This window comes from Sinocyclocheilus rhinocerous, unplaced genomic scaffold (assembly GCF_001515625.1).
Source record: "Sinocyclocheilus rhinocerous isolate Xijiao unplaced genomic scaffold, SAMN03320098_v1.1 scaffold56, whole genome shotgun sequence".
Taxonomy (NCBI): Eukaryota; Metazoa; Chordata; class Actinopteri; order Cypriniformes; family Cyprinidae; genus Sinocyclocheilus; species Sinocyclocheilus rhinocerous.
The window spans coordinates 10,668-12,551 of NW_015649227.1; the positions used below are offsets into that span (position 1 = coordinate 10,668).

The following is a 1,884-nucleotide window of genomic DNA, read 5'->3' on the forward strand; positions in this document are numbered from 1 at the left end:
CTCTCTCTCCTGTTGCTCTCTCTCCTGTTGCTCTCTCTCCTGTTGCTCTCTCTCCTGTTGCTCTCTCTCCTGTTGCTCTCTCTCCTGTTGCTCTCTCTCCTGTTGCTCTCTCTCCTGTTGCTCTCTCTCCTGTTGCTCTCTCTCCTGTTGCTCTCTCTCCTGTCTGAGGAGACACAAAAAACAGCACCTTTAATGAGAATAACACGTGGGCGGGACTTGATTTTAGTCATCCACTGATTGGATGGTGAATAAGAGGGATCGATGACATCAGCGGAAGATGAGTTGTTTCCAAAAGTTTGGAATTATTAAGATTTTGCTTCTTTTTTTTTTTGAAAGAAGTCTCTTCGGCTCACCAAGGCTGCATTTATTTGATCAAAATACAGTAAAAATTTTGAAATATTATTATAATTTAAAACAGCTGTTTTCTATGTGAATCTCTGTTAAACTGTAATTTATTTCTGTGATCAAAGTTGTATTTTCAGCATCATTACTCCAGTCTTCAGTGTCACATGATCTTCAGAAATCATTCTAATATGCTGATTTGCTGCTCAAGAAACATTTCTGATTATTATCAATGTTGAAAACAGTTGTGCTGCACAATATTTTAGTGGAAACCGTGATAGATCTGATTTTTCAGGATTCACAGATGAATAGAAAGTTCAAATGAAGACAAACTTTGGTTTGTGCAGAATAAGGGTAAATCAGGGCTGATTTTCATGTGATGATGAAGATGATGATGATGGTTGTACCTCCTCTTCTGCTCTATCTCTTCAGCGCTCGGGCCGTTCGGAGGCGGTCGAGGAGGAGGAGGACACGCACCTGTGAACACAAACCTAAAACTCTAAACATACAGGTGTTTTTACACGTTTTAAGGCGAGACGCTACCGGCAAACCAGTGTGTTTTCATGCACTGCTCAGTTTTTTGCTCCATATCGTGTCAGATTAGTGGAAAGAAAACACCCCAGATACACATTTAAGTGTTTCTTTTATCGCACTTTATCTATTTGCGTCTCTAGATTTAAATTTCAATCCATATCTTCAAAGAGTTTTTTCTCTGACACACACCAGATTTTACAGTTTTACTCCTCTATATATTCTAGGTTTGTTCATGTTTCATTCGCACTGATTTAGAGCACATTTTATGGTCTTCTGCTCCTAAGAGCTCTCACCGGCGTCTCCGCTGAGCACGTCGAGCGCGTGCGTCATGCCGCTGGCGAACTGAGCCGCGTCTTCTTTACTGCCGAAGTTCAGACCCCAGACCTGCCGCGCATCGCGCCACTGGTGGAACGTAGGAGTGGCCTGGTTATATTTGATCCCGCGGACCAGAGGACAGTTAATGACCACCTGAAGAGACACACGGATGACGGACAGGAATCAGATCTTCATCAAACAGAGACACACACAACTCTCACGGGAACCAGCAGCTTTGGCCATGAAACTAGCAGTGTGTGATCACAAAGGGCTGGAAGAATCGATGAATAAATAGATAAAAATGTTCTCAGAGAGACAACTATATAAATAAACATTATATTACATATTTTCAGAGGAACAAACAAAGGAATAAATAAATAAAGGGACAAATAAATAAAATAAATAAATATTATATTACATTAAATATTCTCATAACGACAAACAAATTCATGAATTAATAAATAAAAATATTATATTCAATATTTTCAGAAGGATGAATGAATGAATGAATAATCAATCAATCTGCAAGGAACAAACAAACAAATAAAAATGGGATATTCCCAGAGGAGCAAATAAATAAAACAAAAAAATTATTATATTACATTAAGACACACACACACACACACACACACTCGCTCGCACACACACACACACACACACACACACACACACACACACACACACTCACACACA

The 1,884-nt window shown here is 39.4% G+C and overlaps 1 protein-coding gene across 1 annotated transcript in view; it reads right to left on the reverse strand.

Moving 5' to 3' along the window:
• LOC107710395 (protein enabled homolog) overlaps positions 1-1,884 on the reverse strand; it is an 8,973-nt gene that overhangs the window by 521 nt on the left and 6,568 nt on the right. Inside the window, exons 3-5 of the mRNA XM_016515159.1 lie at positions 1,170-1,344; positions 750-819; positions 17-163 (exon numbers count right to left, since the gene is read on the reverse strand). Of these exons, the coding sequence (XP_016370645.1) occupies positions 17-163; positions 750-819; positions 1,170-1,344 (392 nt within the window). The remainder of the gene's footprint in view (positions 1-16; positions 164-749; positions 820-1,169; positions 1,345-1,884) is intronic.